This window comes from Buceros rhinoceros, unplaced genomic scaffold (genome assembly GCF_000710305.1).
Source record: "Buceros rhinoceros silvestris isolate BGI_N320 unplaced genomic scaffold, ASM71030v1 scaffold9613, whole genome shotgun sequence".
NCBI classification, from domain to species: Eukaryota; Metazoa; Chordata; class Aves; order Bucerotiformes; family Bucerotidae; genus Buceros; species Buceros rhinoceros.
Window position 1 is genome coordinate 63291 of NW_010405371.1, and position 18108 is coordinate 81398.

At 42.1% G+C, this 18108-nt stretch overlaps 1 protein-coding gene across 1 annotated transcript in view; it reads left to right on the top strand.

The window, feature by feature from the left end:
• Positions 1-4950, top strand: part of TDRD9 (tudor domain containing 9) — a gene marked incomplete at its 5' end in the record, with an annotated part of 56162 nt that extends 51212 nt beyond the window's left edge. The window contains 5 exon segments of the mRNA XM_010133691.1: positions 63-159; positions 802-940; positions 2049-2158; positions 3501-3573; positions 4852-4950. Of these exon segments, the coding sequence (XP_010131993.1) occupies positions 63-159; positions 802-940; positions 2049-2158; positions 3501-3573; positions 4852-4950 (518 nt within the window).
• Between the last annotated feature and the right edge of the window lie 13158 nt (positions 4951-18108).

Here is an 18108-nt window from a genome sequence, read left to right on the forward strand (position 1 = left end):
TCTATTAGCTACTACTTAAATTTTTAGGGGTTTTTTTGGTTTTTTTCTTTTTTTGGTGGCAGGTTCTACTCTGATTTTAGGGGAAACATCTTTGATGCCCCCTATTCCTGGCCTGCTTGCACTCCTCAGTATGCTGTTTGCTCCTGCTATAGAACTCAGGTATTTATGCATTTTAATGGTTCTTTTATTGTATTTGGGACCCTCACAAACTGGTGACAGATATTTTTTTTTCTTCTCTGCTTTCAGCCTTTAGCATATTCCCTTCCTGTTCATGTAATTCTTGTGTCTTTTATCAAGTTTCATATAGTATGTAGCTAAGATAACTTGTTTCATCTACTTATGAATTGGTGCTGTAGGCTGTACCCTCACAATAAGGCAATGCAGTTCCCGACAGTCATGCTAGAAGCCTAAGAAGATGAACTGTAGAATGGGGCACGTTTTAAACCTGCATAAGGAGAGGAACTTGCGTGATTTTTGTAGAAGCTGAGTTCTGACAGTTGCATTACTGTTGTGTTTTGTTTAAATTCTTGTATCTGTCTTTTCAACATAGCGAAGTTAGCTTTCCTTAATTAAAGTTTCATTTTGCATATGTATGATTTTCTTTCTAAGTTTTCTGAGTATATGTTTTCATAACCAAAACTTCACTTTTGTTTAAAAACCAATATGACTCTCAATTGTTTTAGCTTCTTTAAAATACCTGTATCTTGCTTTGCATGGCATAGACAAATTCCTTTGTCTGTCCTCATCTGAGTTTAGTTTCTTCATCTCTAGGTGAGACTGTTTTCTTTCTTTTTTGTATAGGGTTGATAAAAGTGGAAAGCGTTTTACTGGTGTTCTGTGTGGTTTGGGTTGGAGTCAGACGTGTGATGCTCCGCTGCTTCCAGAAAATGACATGGAGCTGACGTTTGATGTGCATTTTGGAGTGGAGGACATATCAGAGGTAAAACATGCATAGAAATTTTCGCTATAGTAGGAACTAAGTAGAATTCAGTGTACCTGCACCAGAGTTTAACTCTTACAGTTAATAAAACTTGGTTTAAGCTGTGACTTTGGGTTGGGTTTGGTTTTTTTTTAGTGTACCACCTGTTTATATCCTTTGATTCTTAATCGGAACAAAAAAATTACCCCCTCCATACACTTTGAACAGAATAAAGTATTATAGAACAATACATTTTACACTTTTCAAAACAAAAATACTGATTTTGCACTAGTCAAATGTCAGTACTGCTAGTTGTGTTCTTAGGATTATTGTGGTTTTTACTGCTCAGCCTTGTGCTGCTGCTCTGCAGTCTTCAGTTTGGTTTTACAGCTCTGGTAAGTCATCTGTATCAAGCTACTTCTCTTAGGTCAGATGAACCAAACAAACAATAGAATCCCCTGTATTCCTCATTAAAGCCTTTTTGCAACTTGTAGATGGACATCTGTCAGAGGGAAGTATGTACATATACTCTGTTATGCAGGACAATATGCTGTATTTGACCTGTGCTTCAGATGTGACGTGCTTCAGACAGTGAAGGACCTCACGTGCCCTCGTTAGTACAGAGTAGGTACATTAGGTGATGACCAGTGATTTCTAGAGGCTCTTTAAGGGTGTGGTGGACCTGCTGGCGCACACTGTCTGTGAGCTATTTTTTTTCTGAAAGCACAGACTTGGTGTGTGATGTCTGTGTTCATGACACCTTAGCCAGAATGGTAATGCCAAGCTGTTGCGCATGTGAAAATTAGGGCTAGACAGAGAAAATCTTTGGAACTTTTACAGAAGGAATTCTGCATTGAAAAAATCCAAGCGAGTGGGAGCCTGTGTGTTTTATGGCGTATCTGAGTATCCTTTAAGATTGTGATACCAAGTGGCTGAATGTTAATGTCTTTGACCAGCAGAGATGCTTCTGGAGGAAGAAGGGTTTCTAAAGCTTCAGCGGTTTCTGCTTATGTTAATAATATTCCAGTTTGGTGGTGTGGGTGCCATGACCACCTTCATGTCAGTATAATATATTATAGAACTGTGCTAGTTTAGAGTGCTTTATATCATGTCGCTGCTATTTTTACAGATAAACACCCTAAGGATGGCCATTAATAAGCTGCTCTGTGAATGCGCAGTGTCTTCTAGTGAAGAGAGAATGACACAGCTGCAGGAAAATGTTCGTGAAAAGCTTCTACGGTAATAATTTTGTAGAAATAAGATCTTCTGTTTCACAGTCTCAGCAAAAACAAAATAAATGAGCACTTGAAGCATATCTCGGATTAGGCTTTTGGGGAAATAATATGTCCCTCTTTAATGATGCATTTAAGTTACAAAGCAGTATGTGCAACAACTTTAGACTTCTTGTGGAAACACTGGTTCTTCAGGGAAGCCTGATGATGGCTTAGGAGTCATAAAACCTAGACTGTAAAACCTGTTCTACAGGATTTAGAATTTGTTCTCCCTATACATTAAATTTGAATTGTGTGTGCTTCCTTTTTTCCTTCAACGGGGTAGGTGTTGACCAAGTTAATTGCTGGAAGTCCCAGGATAATTTATGAATTGAAGAAAGGCTGCCTGCCTTTTTTTCCAGCAAGCCTCCTTGTTTCTCCTAACTGAAGCAGTGGGTTTGAAAAGACTATTGTGAGTCAGTGCAGCCAGTCTTAGAATTACTTGATCTTGTGGTGTGTGGGAAGTGTTTGGGGGACCTAGTTCAGTGAAGTATCCCTGTAACAGCTCCTAATGTCTGCCACTGCTGACCATGCTGTGAAAAATCTTTTCTTGTTTGTAAATGTGGTGCACATTGTAGTGCTGTCCATATCATCAGCAGACTTTTCTGCTCCTTACCTGGCTCTCTACTGAACAGATTTTAAAAAGAGCTCTGACTCAGCCATGAATGATGTTAACGTTCTCTAGTATTGGCCTCTTTGTAGGAAATGGGACCTTTTTCACAAATGGAACTCTTGTTAAAATTTAGCCTGAACATCCTTTCATAACATTTTTTCAATTTTCAAAACCAGTTGTATTCACAACATGTCACCACTACTTAAGGCTAAAATCAGTGTTTGAAAAACACTTCTAGACAGAATTAATTAAAGTCTAGTACTGTCATACTTTGCACAGCTTGAGGAAATAACTGGAGCAGGCAGACAATCTACAGTAATTGACTTGTCATGCAAAACAAAATACCCTAAAAATAGCTGCATTATACATTATAGTGAATAAGCATGCGTAAAACTTAGAGAATAAATGACAGCGCAAATTCTAATACTTTATAAATTAAAAGTATCAGTATTTTCTGTAAAAGAAAATACGTTCTGATACATTCAATGCCCCTGTGAAAATTTATATTTTGACCTCTTACGGTAGAGGGGTGACGTACGGAGAAGTGAACAAATCAGACTAGATTAACAAGGAAATTTAAGACCCTTCAGCACAAACACCTTGTAAATGCAGAATTGTATCTAATATAAAAATTGCTTTGTCCTTATAATTAATCAAATACAGTGTGTTTCATAAAACTGTTTTTATGTAATTTCAGTTTAATCTGCAAATCAAAACCTCGAGACAGAATTCCTCCTTCATGGTATAAGAGGTCATATGCATGGAATCAGGTAAGGGTATAAACAAGCCTCTCTGCCTTAAGGAAGTGTAGCAGGAATATCTCAGTACGGTTAGTTAAGTGGTCAGAGGTAGAATTTCCTTTGGAAGGGTGTCTTGATGTCTTTTTCGAGTATTAAATTTAGAAGTAGTGAAACCTTTGTAGGCTTGAATTTGAGTCATAAGAACTGTTGTGTATACATCAGTCTCTACTGATACTCTATTTTTGTAGAGTCTATTTAGTTTGGGCATTTTGTTTTTTAATTTTGTATATATGAATATTTAGCCTTTTTGAATGAACACTTTATGATTTTTAAGTTGAGAGAGATGTTAAAGACAACATTACATTTGTTGGAAGTTAAAATCTTATATTCTTTCTATTAAGCAGCTGTGGCCTAAAAGAAAAAGACTGATAACATTTTCTTTGTTTAGGATTTATCTGAATGCAGTGCATGTCAATTTTGTTTTGGGTTGCAGTGTTTTCAGGTGGCTTTTCCCTTTAAGTAAACAGAAATGTAGCTTACCTTAGAATGAATGTGGTGGGATCAGATAGGAGGGCAGTTTTCTCAAAACCCGGTCAGGTTCCATAAAGCGGGAAAGACTGGTCCTACTCCGTTAGAAATCTGGCCTTTCTTTCTGTAAGGGCCTCTGTAGGCCACTGGATTTCATCATGAGCAAATGCATTTTCTGAATTTAAAGGGGGCGAGGAATTGCTGAGTGCAACACAAAGATGCACCCTCCCTGTACCTCTCCCACCCCGAGGCAGGTAAATGAGGGGTTTAGGTCTCCTTGAAAAGATTGACAAGAGTGAACAAGCACAAGGACGCGTTTCTAGTAGGGACTCACAGAGGAATTAGAGTGTTGCGATATACTGCCTCAAGCCACGGTGTTTACATTTTCATATTTCAAATTCACTTATCCTGGGTATTACAAAGATAATCTCCTCTTCAGTTACATTGGTGTCTAGGTTTTATAACAAGTTAACGTATAGGCCTTGGATCAGAAGTTTCCCCACTGCATGTGAAGTATCTCAGGACACGTTTCTTACGTAACCACATAACACATACACCTGTAACGCTTTGGAACTGATTGTGGAATAGTATTCTGAGCAGGCAAACCATGAGGTACAGCATTTTATAGTACTGGCTCTTAGGCTGAAACGTGTGGAGTGGAACTGAAATTCTGAATGATTTGAAACTGTCAAAACTCTTCAAGACTTTTCCGTAACTCTGTTATATAGGAAAACATTATTAAGAATGACTTTTGACTTTCATCTTGCATCTTTTGATTAGGTGGATTCTCAGCGTATCATTGACCAATCTGAAAAGCAGCATGAAAGAGGAAATGGTGGTCTTTACCAGTTACATAAGCTTGTTCTGTTGAATGTTTAAGTATTTCTAGAACTCTTTCAGAGGATGAGGTATTACAACTAGTCTCAAAATTACTTCTGGTTTCTGTGTAACCTTGGACACCTGTTTTGCAAGACAAGTTTGTTCCTTAGATTAGTGTAAGTGTATTAAAATACAGTTTTGAATATGTTACTCTTTTTTCAGCGGGTTAAGGTTCGCTGACCTAGAACAGACGAGTTTATTCATGAAACAAACTGATGTAAAGCAGGATGCAATTTTCATTTTAAGAACACTTATGAGCAAGTTTATCACAAGGTAAAAGACAAAGAGAATCTAGATTTAGTTTATTTTCTGTCTAAAAGCTCATAGGCCATGGTGCATGATTTTTTTGTCTTTAACTGCAAGCTGCATTTTCTTGTTTTCTTTGTCATTAGTTTTTCTAAAAGCCTTGCAACAGAAGTGTTTAGGATTTTTCTGAATCTAAAACTAGAAGTCAAAGGAAACTAATGATCCAAAGTATAACTTCGTTAGACTGGATACAAATTTTTTTATTAATTTTTGATACAGCAAAATGTAACATATGATTTCTTTTCCTGTATGGCAGAATTCTGATTGGCAAATCATTGCCAGTGTGGCAATGGTTTTGAATTACTGATTCACAGCACCTCTGTTTCATCCTTCCTCCTTTCTTTAATCTGTGAAATCTTCACTCCTAAAAATGAGGACAGTGGTTTCAGAATAAAATGCAGAAGTGAAATAAAATGTGTTTCTCTCTTCAGTTGTGCGGTCATCCTTAATAAAATCTAAATTTCATTATTAATGGTGCGTGATTGCATTAATGAAATACATGAATACAAAAACAGTATATGGAAGAGTATTAAACTTTTGACTGTTCACTCAGTGATCTGAAGATCATTTAATATCCAATCATTCTCTGAAGAACAGACAGAATCGATGGTCACCTTAAAAGAAGTGGCAGATTTGGGGAAAATAAGGAGATGCTTAAACAAAGAAATTACTTTAAGCTGTACTTAAACAGGGGCAACCATATCATAGGCAATTTCAGTGGCTTGTTACAAGCATTACTTCCTTAGACCTATTTAACTAATCCTGGTGAATTATAAAACATCATATTTTATATAGTGAGAAAGGCTTAGTAGGAAAAAATCCATCTTAAGTGGCTTAGACAACAGTTTCTCAGCTGAGCATCGTATGCAAATTAAGCGTTGCAGTTAAGCACCTCTGGGAGTAAATGAAACAGGCAGACTGTCAAATGTTTGCTTTGCCTATTAATGATGGGAATTTCTGCAGGAAAAAGTAATTTGGTAATAGTAAAAGTCATGATATAAATGAGGTAGCTTATGCTTTCTCGTAAGCAACACTGAAATGGCAAGTTGAGAGGAATAGAATTTTTTTTTTTAAATTCTGTGTGTAAAGTGTCCTGGTCTGTTCATGTGTGTGTGCTGCCATCTGCTGAGGGGTTACTGATGTGCTTCTTGGTCCCCTTTGAAGGTCGTCTGCATGTTGTAATGCAGCATGCAGAGAATGTAGAGGAGAGGTACTCTGTAATGGCTCATGTTGTGATAAAACCAAAAGGTTTCTCCTCTTGTCCTTGTGATGAGAAGAGTAGATGATTCCAACTCCACCACCTTCCAGTAACCCATAACCTGAGAAATGAAAATCGTGCGCTCCCAATGTTGTCCTGGGTACGTATTAAGTCTGCAGACATCACACATAACAGGATATCCTTGAAGGAAACAGCACATCTTAAAAGTTAGCCTTGCTGGGAAATGTTATTTACTGCCAGATGAAAATGTAATATTAAAATTTACAAAGCAGCAGCTGTATTTTATTGTTTGATCCAGGTTTAAACAGCACTGCATAGTCACTTAAACAGGTTTAAGGTAAACAGCTTCAGGATTTCCCCCTTCAGGGTGAATAGTATGTAGCACTGGAGGAAGAAGTCTTGTAGAATAGCAGTGTCTGTGTATGGCTGTAGACCTGCTCCCATAATTCCATCTGTGACTGAAACATTCTGGAATCGGCAGTAGAACTACCTAGTGTGGGCGATCACTAACAGAATAAGCTGTCTTTTAACTATGCCTACCCTAAAGAGAGTTGTTCAGGATAGGTGTCAAGGGTTAGAGCTGGGCTGGCTCCAGATGAAGGACAGACACCCTTTATTACCCCTCCCCACTTCCCCCCCTCCTCTTTCCCAAAGAGGAGAAAGAGAAAAGAAGTAAGAGAGCGAGACTTACAGATTGGAAAAGAAAACTAAAACTACTTTAATCAAAATAATAAAATGAACTACATACAAATTAATACAATACCAATACTGAGCCCACCCCCTGATGGCAACCACATTACCATCACCACTGATGCTGTGGAAAGACACTGGGGAAGGCCAAGGCTGGGCTTAGGAGGTGGATTCCAGAACTGGATTCAGGGAGGCAGGGCCTGGGATTGAAGGCAAAACAGACAGCGTCCTCTTTGGACATTGGCCATTGAAGAGAGCAAGAGGGGGCAGGAACCTCAACTTTATCCTGAGTATGATGTCTGTGGGATGGAACACCTTGCTGGTCAGTGTAGGGTCAGCTCTCCTGTCTGCTCCTCCCCAGAGGTGTGACCTCTAACTTACTGCACCCCCAACATAGTACAGAGGATTTAGCAGTGACCTTGGTCTGTACAGCAGAAAGTATCAGCAAGAGCCTTTCTGCACACCGATCCCTGATAGTAACTGTAAACATCAAGCGCTGTCACTTCCTGAAGCAGACGCTGTCTGCAGCAGTATGCAGTTAACTTCAGACAGTGCCGTTAGTTAGAAGAGACTTAACTGAGAAGCAGCATCTCTGAACAGAATTAGTTCTGTTCCAGCCCAAATGGGGACAATAGGTGGTTCGTGTTTCCCGTCTTCCTCTCTTTTTATACTGCTTCATGACTCTGCTTATATAGGATTCTGCAGTTGAAAGGGGGTGAAGGTGCAGCTGGTGTTCTCTGCCCTCAGGTCTTCGGTAGGAAGTGTAGGACTTCCAGGATGCAGGAGTACAGTGCAAATACAGATAGACCGGGCCAGAAGGATTCCATCAGGAACATAAGGGGTATGCACCTCAGTAGCTGGATGGGATTAGGGGCAGATATGCCCTAAAAAAACCTCTAGCTGCTATGTGATCAAAGACTTCTCATTTCTTCTGTAAATTAGTACCTGAAAAGGACTTCAATTAATTATGAATAATTGGAGTTGATAGTAGATTTGGTAAATAACCCAGACACTGAAATCTTGCATATTTCCTAGATTACCACTTAGGTTGGTTACATCTGGATTAGAACAAACAAATGAGATTCACAGAAGACTTTGGCCCGCCAGCCTATTCATTTATTCTTAAGATTGTTTAATAATAAAGGATAGTGTTAAAAAAACGATAGAGTGTGTGAAACGCAATAACTTCTGGAACTACAGTTCAAGACTTGCAAATCTGTGACTCTGGAGGAAATCGGAGAAGCCTGAAGTAGGGTGATAAATGTGCCATATGTGAGAGAGTTTACCAGTTTCCCTTTATGAGGGTGTCACAAGAGATAGAGATGTGGAGCTTGTTGGGCTGGAACAGTTCCAGCTTTACTCCAAAGTCTGTCATTCTTGCCCTGAGAGGCAATGATAACAGTCTCATCCTTGAATAACAAGAAAATATGTTCATAATCTTTTGAGATATTTCAAGCCATTATGGACACACAGTGTTGGGTCACCACAAGCCAGCTGATGCATTCAGAATCAATACCCTTCTTCTTTCCTCACGTAAGTACAGTAATCATTCTTTATCACTCATATTATATCTGTCTTTTCCCTGTATCCATAAATGATGCAGAGAGAGGAGTTTGCCAGAAAGATGTGTGAGGGAAGAGGACTGGAAGGACATGAAAGCAAGATCTTTTCTGATCTCAAGTGTTATGGGTTATGTATTTAAAAAAAAAATTCCAAAATACCTATAAGCATTTTTCAGAAAGGCTCCTCTATTAAAACCAGCCAGTGTATAGTCTAGACAGTGGCTGCAATGGCAGGAGTACCACGTGTTCGAAATGCTCAGGTTTCAGCTACAGACAGTGAACAAGTCCAGGAGGTGGAATCCACTGGCGAGAGTCCATCGAGGGGCCAGCTAAGATGACTAAACCCGGATCGTCACTCCTGTGAGGAAAGGCTGAGAGAGCTGGGACTGTTGAGCCTAGGGAGGAGAAGGCTCGGGGGATCTTAGCGATGTACCTCGAGTATATGCAGAAGTGGGAGCCAGGCTCTTTTCAGTGGCGCCCAGTGCAAGGGCAAGAGGCAGCGGGCACAATTGGAAACACAGGAGGTCCCCCCTGAACATCAGGAAACACTTTTTCACTGGGGGGGTGACTGATTCTAGTACAGTTTGGTACCCAGTGATCACTGCGCTGTTATAAAATCCAGCTATAGTCAATGATGTCTCCCTTTGTTGGCTTTCACAAGCAGATGGTCTTTGCCTTCACCGGCCTTTGCAGGCGGCTGGGCTTTGCCTTTGCCAGCTTCACCAGTGGATGCGCTGAGTCTGGCCTGACAGGCATCCCAGCGCAGGGACATATGCCGAGACACAGTCGGCTGCGATGATAGAGAGCTCCCAAGGGGCCTCACCTGGGATCGCTCAGGATTTATAGGGCCACAGGATGATTGGCTGTGGTCAGTACTTCTTCATTTTTCTGGCCATTGTTCTTGTCAGGCAATCTTGGCACTCTGCAAAGTGGGCTACGAGGAGTTGTGGGTTCATTTACCAGGCCACGGGAGTTTCACGTGCAGTGAGCAAGTGCCTCATGGTTGCAGGTCACTGCACTTGTACCCATCACGGGAAGGGACCGGATTGCTTCAAGTCGCTGCCTCATTAGGCAAGATCAGAAAGTCCCAAGTTCTCCCATCCCACTGTATTTTGTAATTAAACAAGAATCCAGTCGCTGATGCTGGCATGATGGTGCGGCCCAAGGCGGTGGGTGTCCTGCACAACCACAGCCTTGTACCCAGACAGACCACAGAACTGCTTGATTGAAAGGGGGAGCTATTTCATGATACCGGTTCGCTTTCCTTAGTTGCTAGAAGACCAAGAACTAAGGAGAGCAGCGCTGGTAGCCCACAGCTCGGCACCAGACTCAAGGGATCAGCTACCTAATACAGCCTGGCTAATGTTTGATTAGTGATTAATTTTTTGTTAGTAACAGATGGATTACTTTGTAGCTGCAGCACATCAGTCAATGCTTGTTTGTCTGAGACTCACCTGCTGTCCCAGAAAAATCCCCATTACCTTTTCCTGGAGCATCTGAAGCGCTGCTATCTGAGCCACCACAGCCAAGGCTGCCCTTTGGTGTCATTCCCTGACCAGCTCCCTCCTGTGTGTGAGGAGCAGGTCCAGGAGAGCATCTCACGTATTCAGCCTGTCCAGCACCTTTATAAAAAGAGCGTCCTCAATGTCCGTAAAATCTCTTGGATTTCTTGTCTCTCCTCCACATTGCCCTCTCAGATGTTGGGGTTGCAGAGTCCCCCGTGAGAATCGGGACCTGCGAACAAGAAATTACTTCTTCCTGACTGAAGGGGGCTTCTTTCGTCTCCTGTCTTTGATGAGGTGGCCTAGAGTAGGCACCGGTCATGATAGTGCCATTGCAGCCCCCACTGTGATGTCGCCTAGAAAGCTCTCAACGAGCCTGTAATCCTCAGTCCACAGCACTCTGTGCATCCCTTCACACAGAGTGCAAAACCAACGCAGCCCCTTCCCCGTCTTTGTGGCAGAGCACCTGCATCTGGGCACTGCAGTACTTCCTCCGCGGGAGCTCTCCCATCATGTCTCTGATTGCCGTCTCATCACGACCCTTCAGCTGCACGCACATGTCTAGTTTCTCGTGTTGGTTCCCAAGCTGCCTACATGAGTTTACAGCACTCGAGGCAGGCCCTTGGTTGTCCAGCTTCCTTGGACGGGACAGAACCTGCCCTGTTGTCCTGTCCGGTGTACGCTTCCACCCACTGATGGACCTCACCTAATGCCTCCCTTGATAGCTTTGCAAGCCCGTTCACTGACAAAGATGCTGCTGCCTGTCTGTCACGTGGAACCCATCTCTGGTTGCCCTTGTTCTCCAGAGGCGGTTGTCCAGCTGTGGAAGTCCGAGTTCTACTACCACCACTACCACCACCTGCCCCACAGCTCGGTGTTGATCTGCAGAACGTCTTTGTTCCAGCCCAGGCCTTTCCCTTTGCCCAGGAGGAACAAGGAAAGCATCACCTGAGCTGCCATCACTGTTGCTGCTCCTAAGAAACAGAAAGCAGTTCGAGGTGATTGTTTTACTAAGACCAAAAAAAAAGAAAAAAAAAGTCTTAATACAATGCACAGCCTGAAATCTGAGCATGTGAATTCCCCCTGGCTATCACTATGGTCATACTGAAACTGTAGTTTTAGAAGCGACAAATCAGCGAGGATTAACAGAATTGCGAGTAGGTGGCTTTATGACACTATTTTGCAATTAATTTTGGTGTACAGAGTTCTTGAGAGGCCAGTTCACATGAAGCATACATTTCCCGTTTCTGTAAATGAGTCCGTTCCAGCAGTGCATTCCAAATCACTTCCCTCTCTCAGAGAGCTCTCACTGGGCTTTAGCATGAACAATTTGCAAGACCATGCTTAAGCGTATTATCAGGGTATCTGACATTTAGCTTGTGCTCCAGTGACAGGAAGCGAGGTAGTGCTTAAGGTATGAGGTAACTGCCATTTCGGTGGATAGGAGTCCACAGAATTCCTAATAATTCAGGAAAAGAACTACAAAAGGGGTCAGGAGCATCTGTCTCATGAAAAAGACTAGTCCTGTATTGGGAGAAGTTTCCTTGAACGGTGACACTTGGTCATGGATTCTACAGGAGCTTTTGTTGTCAGTGCAGAGAGCAAGCAAGCTGACAGCAGGAAAAGGAAGGCAGGAGGTGGAATTTGAATGATGAAGCAATGGAGACTTTATCCTAGGGTGACTTTACCGAGCAGAGCAAGTGCAGTTACAACAGGCTCTGTCTTGCTGAGCCCGTGGTCAGATGTCTCAGGTTTATTTACACTCACCACCACACTTCTGCATACCTCTGGCGTGCCCAGAATGAGAACTCGGTGAGACAAAGGACTGTTCAAACAGTCGCAGGGATGATGATCCAAGTGAAACTAACTGCCCTGCAGCAACAAACCATGGAAATGCTGCAGCTCGCTATCCGAAGGTGAGACTTTTCTCTAAAACTGAGATTTGTGGGAAATTTGTATCATCTTGGGAAAGCAAAACACCGCTGTGTTCAACCAATAGTGAGATGTAAGTATGTGACAGCTAAGGACTGTCATGAAAGCGAGTCTAGCAAATAGTCTTCTTGCTGTTATCCTGGAAACTCTGGTGAACCTGTATTTATGCTGGTTCACTTTAGTCATGGTAATTACCTACATCATCCATCAAAAATAACAAATCTTTTGAAAATTCCGTACATTTTTAAAATCCATTTTCAAGGATGACGTCCTTTGAGCTCAAGAGTGGTGCATTCCAGTGAGCAGGAAATCAGGCAAAGGTAGAAGGAGGCCTACATCCATGAACAGGGGACTCCAGACAAAAGTCAAGTATACAGAGGAAGTGTGCAAGAGGTGGGAGAAGGGATAGGAGGTCCAGGAAGAATATAGAGATACTGTCAGAGAGTGCAGGGATGTTGTTATGAAAGCCAAGCCCCACTCGGAACTGAATTTAGAGAAGGACATGAAGGGCATTGAGAATGGCTTCTCAGGTAATTCAGCAGCAAAAGGATGACCATGGAAAACACGGGCCCACTGCTGGATGACAGGAACCTGGTTACAAAGGACATGGCAAAGCTGACAATGTCACCTTGCCTCACTCTTTTCTGGTAATATTTGCCTTCAGGAATGTCAGACACCTGAGATCCATGGGAAGATGTAGGCCAAGGAAGACTTACTCTTGATGGAGAAGGTTCAGGTTATGGAACCCTTAAAGAAACCAGACACTGACAAGTCCCTGGGACCTGATGGGATGCACTCTCGAACGCCACGGGAGCCGGCTGATGTCACTGGAGGTCACAATAATCTTTAAACGGTTACGGCAATCGGGAAGAAAGCAAATGTTACTTCTACCTTCAAGAAAGTTGAGGAGGAGGAGATGGGGACCTAGAGGCAGGTCAGCTTTACCTCAGTCCCTGGAAGAGTGGTGGAGCAAACAAACCCAGAAGCCATTTCCAGGCATATGAAGGTTAAGAAGGCAGTTAGGAGCAGTCACCATCAATTTATCGTGCTCGATCTACCTGATAGCCTCCTATGACCAGATGACTGGTTCAGTGGTGAGGGGAGTGCAGGAGCTGCTGTTTGTCTCAACTTTACTGTGGCTTTTGACACTGCTGCCCATAACATCCTCATAGACAAACTGATGATACAGGGGCCAAGTGGACAGTGAGGTGGGCTAGAAACTGGCCAAACTGTCACGGTCACAGGGTTGTAATCAGCACCACGATATCTAGCTGGAGTCTAGTCGCTAGTTATGTATCCCAGGGGTCAATAACGGCACCATCTTCATTAATGAGCTGGATGATGGGACAGAGTGCACCGTCAGCAATTGCAGACAACACAAAACCAGGAGGAGAGGTTGATACATCAGATAGTTCTGCCACCATTCAGAGGGACCTGGACTGGCTGTGCCAGTGAGTCAACAGAAATCTTTTGGAGGGAATTTTATACTAAACCAAACTAGTAGCTCCTTAAGGAAGCCATAATTAGTCAGAAGATGTCTTAAAAAAAGAAATCACAGTAGCTGATGTCATTCAGTGTATAATTTCACGTGGAATGCTGACCCAGTTTAATGCTTAGGGCTCTCAGCCCGTACTGGAGCTTAAGGCAGGTAGATGAAGTCTCACATAGGTCCCAGCTGACTCCTGTTTCCTATTATGTGTCGCAACACACTTCATAGTTTGGACAAAATCCTGAGGACATGTCTTCTCCTATTCAGACATTAGGTCTTGGACTGGAAAAATCAAGCAACAGTCTACTTGAAATTCTCAATGAAAAGACTGTCATTTTAATACCTTTTCTGTGGACAGTCACATGCCAATTAACACACTTCAGGGGCAGGATTCATCACCCTACCGAATTCAGTTAAAAAACCCAGTCATCTAGTCTCCACTAATCAGTTTAATAATTGGTAGTTAAGAAGTTGATTATTTAATAGCAACCAGAGGCATAGTACATGTCCAGCATTCACAGTGGTCAACTGTGAGCTAAGAACTACTTTGGTATTTTTTTGTTTCTTTTTGGGGGTTTCAAGTTCTGCCGTGTTTGATCTGCTGACAGACAATACCTAGGTCAGAGTACATGCTGTGCTGTCAGCATCTCTCAGCCTGCAGCCCCAGGAGTCACTGACTACAGTGACAAGGGACAGAGGATGGGAAGCAGATGCTCTCAGCTGCATACAAACACTGCGGAGGTTACCGGACTGCTGAAACTTGCACACTTAGCTCCCCTTCCTCTGAAGGGTGGATGGGACCAAAACATTTCTGTCAGAGTGGAAAGCCCACCAACAAGACAGTGGCATTGAGATATTTCCAGGCTGCTGGTGGTGAATCCACAGGAATCGTGCATCTGCCATAGTGTCAAGTGCACCTCTGATACCATTTTGAGAACAGGAAAATCGCATCTCAAAACTGTGTGTATTGGCAAAGGCACCGGGCTGCTCTGTGGGCATCTGACCAAGAAACTACCCTGTCTCAGCCTCAGAAGTGTAGCTCTAGAGGAACCACTGATGACACAAAAGACGCCAGTGCAGACATGGCAGCTCTAGAGCAGCACTCGAATGGCTCTCAGTGAGGAGGAGTTCCTGCAGTTACCTCTCCTTCATGAGAGGGAGAGTGAGTTGGCAGCAGGTCCTGCAGCTGGTACTCGAGGGTACAGCCTGGCACTAGGCCTGGGCACTGGCAAGGGTGCATGTGGCATCAAGAACTCAGGCACAGCTGGATGAAGGCAGACAGGGTACATGAGCTCCAAAGGGCAGCGTGAGTCCCAGGCCTCGCTGAGACTGCAGGCAAGATAAATTACTGGTGTCTTTCAAGGGCTTTAGAAAATGAAACAAAATTAATAATAAAAACCATCCTGACACACAAGCAGGAAAAGGGAACAACTGCCACAGTGAAATAATAAGACACGTGCGTGTGAGCAGCCCAGTGAGGACAGGGAGTGTGCTGTAACGAAACACCTGCTTGTTGGCAGGAGTTGAAGGCCTTGAGGTTCTTCATTCTTGAGTACCTGTGTCACAAGAATAAAGTCTGAAGGGATATACAGACTATCAGTTGAAGAGAAAAAAATCTGTGGAACGTAACACAGCTTTTGAATAACCAGTCAGAAGTATCTTTCTTCTTAGACTTTTCTGACCTGTCCTGTTGCCCGAGCTGCATTAGCCAGCCTACCTGCACTGCGGTGGTTTGGAGAAGGTGCAGCCCTCCACAGGAGTCCTTTTTCATCCACTGAGGTCTACGACACTCAGTTGTAGACTTCAACACTCATCTCCTCTTCTGATGATCTCACCTTGATGATTTTTGGGTTTGTCTTTTATCCTTGCTCCCACCCCACGCCACAAATGCTATCGCCTGCAACTTGTTTGCTTGGTCCTGCAGCCTGCCCAGTCTGTGTTTCATGGAGTCTCAAAGTGCCCTGGCTCCTGTGCCCTGGGGCACGGTCATCTCATCTACAGGTGTTCTTCCTCCCCACTCGGAGGAAATAACTTCCAAGGAACTGACTGAGAGGCATTATTCCTTTTCTTCTTTTCATAGTTATCTTGATCACACCACTATTATTTTTTCATATGCAAATTAGTGATTTCTACGGGATCTGTAGTTTCTTGGCTCATCAATTCTGCACTCTGTTCAAACTCAGTCAAAACGCCAACATAAATAACTCAACGTACTGAGTTTAAGTTACAATAACAACTATTAGCACAGCATGACATTCATCACACTAACAAGGCGGGGGAGGTGGAATGTGGAAATGCATCTTTCTCCAGAGCTTAAGATCAGCTCAGTTTCACCTCAGTAAGTCTGTTTTCCCTTGTTGCTTTAAGATCGTCTTGTTGTTTGTTTAGTAAATCCTTGTTCAACCTCTGGAACCTCACTATTTCGAATGTTTATGCACTGATAAAGACAAGGTGCGTCACTATTTGTTATTACTCTTTCTACAGATAATGAAGAAGCAAGAAACAGAAGTGGTGGATTGTCAAATGTGGTGTTTGCATTTCTCTTGCCTGGCCTTCCTGAGTCAGCCTTCTTGGGAAGTATGTTCCTTCTTAAGAACTGCAATAAAAGCAACATTGTTAAATTCAAGTGAAATTCTGAGAAACCTACTTAGAAGTTTAGTGAGGGAGACAGAAATTATGTGAGCGCCAATTAACACAACCTGCATTCTTAGCTGCTTACAGTGTCCAACAGCGTCAGAGCCTTACACAGCATCACAGACAGCCTGAAAAGTGCAACCAGGCATTCTGGGGAAGTTCCTTATTTGAGGGTTAGAAAGAACTATCCTACCCTTCACAGGGGCTCTTAAAATACTGCACTTTAAATACTAGCTGGGCTCTGGATTGGCTGAAGCTTGTAAAAATTGTAATTGCTACTGTTAAAGAGTGCTTGCTACAGTCCTCAATATGGGTGTGTCTAGTCAGAATACAATCTTTTATTCTTATTAGCTGATATTTTACTAGCCACTGATAATTCAGAATTTTATGGATAAAAGACCAGAGCCCTTAGTGGATCCCCACAATCTTCTATCAGGTAACACAGGAACGTGAACCACATGGTCCAGATTCCTCTACACTGCCTCACCCCTGCTTGAATCATGAAAATTTCTGCCTGACATCTCTTTATCCTGACACTAAAACATAAAAGCCACATTGCTGTCACTCCTCTATAGTGTAGGCCTATACAAATTCCCCTTGTCCTCTGACTTGCTTTATAATAATTACAGGAGAACAAGGTAATGTCAAAGGCCATGTTTCTGTAAAAGCCTGCAGTCGCTAACAACCTCTCCAGCTCAAAAGTTCCTTTTTATTCCCATCCCACCAATCCCTATACAACACACCCCCTATTCACCCCCAGCACTAAATAAAAGAGAATCCGAGGACTGAAGTCATGTCCAGTACCTCAGAATACTTGGCTATTTTGGCCAAGTCTTCTACAGTCACGTTACATGAATTAAGCAGCGGTGCAAATTCTGGGATTGCCTAGACAACCCTCTTGTGATTAGAGAGACTAAAGAACAAAATTTTATCATAAAAAAAAGGATTTATATTTTAAACTGTAGCCACTTAACTACTTCTTACAGCAGGTGATGTGGCCCTAAGTCATAATCTCCCTATATTTCCGAACAGTTTGCAGTAGCTTTTCATTTACTTCAGACAAAACCTACTTCAGATTATAACTAGTTATTGAAAAGATTCTGAACTGTGCAAACTTTTATCAAAAGGTAGCTAGCTCAAGTTGACTGTATACTTAGCATGAGGTAAATACAAGATTTATGTAACACCATGCTAGAAGATCTAAACTAAATATAACTAGATTTATAGTTGTCAAGCAATTACATGAGACTATACTGCTGTAGCAGGAAAGTACTGAGGAAAAAGAATTTAATGACTGTCTCAGTTCAAATAAATTGAAAAACAATAATTTGAAATCTGGACCAAATAAAATTAAGACAAAACCTCACATTTTAGTATGAAACTAATAATTGCAGGATCATCAGTGAATGCTTTCAGAAGTATGACTGAACTGGGCAAACCTTTATCAAAAGGTAGCCAGCTCAAGATGACTGTATACTTAGCATGAGGTAAATACAAGATTTATGTAACACCATGCTAGAAGATCTAAACTAAATATAACTAGATTTATAGTTGTCAAGCAATTACATGAGACTATACTGCTGTAGCAGGAAAGTACTGAGGAAAAAGAATTTAATGACTGTCTCAGTTCAAATAAATTGAAAAACAATAATTTGAAATCTGGACCAAATAAAATTAAGACAAAACCTCACATTTTAGTATGAAACTAATAATTGCAGGATCATCAGTGAATGCTTTCAGAAGTATGACACAAAGTTTTGAGCTGAGCTTGCTGCCTTGCACAGATGCACTGAGAAAGTATGCAGGAAGTCCTTTCCATTCTGA